At 59.7% G+C, this 1,036-nt stretch overlaps 1 protein-coding gene across 1 annotated transcript in view; it reads left to right on the top strand.

The window, feature by feature from the left end:
• Positions 1-81: 81 nt before the first annotated feature.
• LOC104167078 (proto-oncogene tyrosine-protein kinase Src-like) overlaps positions 82-1,036 on the top strand; it is a gene marked incomplete at both ends in the record, with an annotated part of 5,347 nt that continues 4,392 nt past the window's right edge. Inside the window, 2 exons of the mRNA XM_009707209.1 lie at positions 82-180; positions 930-1,033. Of these exons, the coding sequence (XP_009705511.1) occupies positions 82-180; positions 930-1,033 (203 nt within the window). The remainder of the gene's footprint in view (positions 181-929; positions 1,034-1,036) is intronic.

Raw genomic sequence — 1,036 nt, 5'->3', positions numbered from 1 at the left:
CCCCCCCCGGCCCCAGCACCTGCGGGCGGGAGATGGGGATGCTCCTGGCTTCACACTGAGTGTGTTTTGGTTCTCTTGCAGGGAAGGTGACTGGTGGCTGGCTCATTCCCTCACTACAGGACAGACGGGCTACATCCCCAGTAACTATGTCGCACCCTCAGACTCCATCCAGGCTGAAGAGTAATTGCCATCTTTTAGACAGTTTAAAGACGAGCGATAGCAAACGCGCCCTGAGCGCTCCTCCCTCCCCCTGCCCCTCTTGCAAAGCCTTCAAGGCCTCTGGGTTTTTCCTTTTTTGTTATTTTTCCCCTTTGAGTTTGCAAACCCCATAAATGTTTTCCAGCCTTTCTTTAAGGCCCATCAAGTGTGGAGGTGCGGCGTGCTTGCGCGGTGGAGGGATGAGCGATGGCGTAGCAGGGGCTGTGCTGGACCTGATCCTTTTGGTCTGGTTTTGACTGTTCCGCATAGACACGCATCCGTGCGTGAGGATGCTGCTGGCTCCGCTTGTGCGGATCAGGCTGAGCGTGGAGGGAACCGTCGCATGGGCAGAGCAGGCAGGGGCAAAGCCGGCCGTAAGTCCCAGAGCAGGAGGTGCCAGCTACGTCCCTGCAGCCCATCCCCAGCCACTGGCATGGCATCCCCCCCAGAAAGAGCTCAGACGACTTCAGGGGTCCCTGGAGCCCCTCATTTGGGGAGGCTTTTGGAGTGAAGGCGTTTTGTGGTCTGTGGTCCAGGGTTGCTCCTTGGGTGATGCCCAGCCTGGGCTGTACAGGGACTTGGTGCACCCTGAGATGCCCAAGCCTGGAGATGTAGCCTGTGGTCTCCAAAACTTTCAGGGGGGGGTGGGCCAGGGCTGAGCCCGCTGCTTGGACAGGCCATGGAGGGGGTGGGTGAGTGCTGGGCACTGAGCCGCTGCCTTGCCCTTGCAGGTGGTATTTTGGGAAGATCACTCGCCGGGAGTCCGAGCGGCTGCTGCTCAACCCCGAAAATCCCCGGGGGACCTTCCTGGTCCGGGAGAGCGAAACCACGAAAGGTG

Source organism: Cariama cristata, unplaced genomic scaffold (genome assembly GCF_000690535.1).
Source record: "Cariama cristata isolate BGI_N322 unplaced genomic scaffold, ASM69053v1 scaffold31189, whole genome shotgun sequence".
Classification (NCBI taxonomy): Eukaryota; Metazoa; Chordata; class Aves; order Cariamiformes; family Cariamidae; genus Cariama; species Cariama cristata.
The sequence above is the reverse complement of the archived record's forward strand: the minus strand, read 5'-3'. Positions and strand labels throughout refer to the sequence as shown.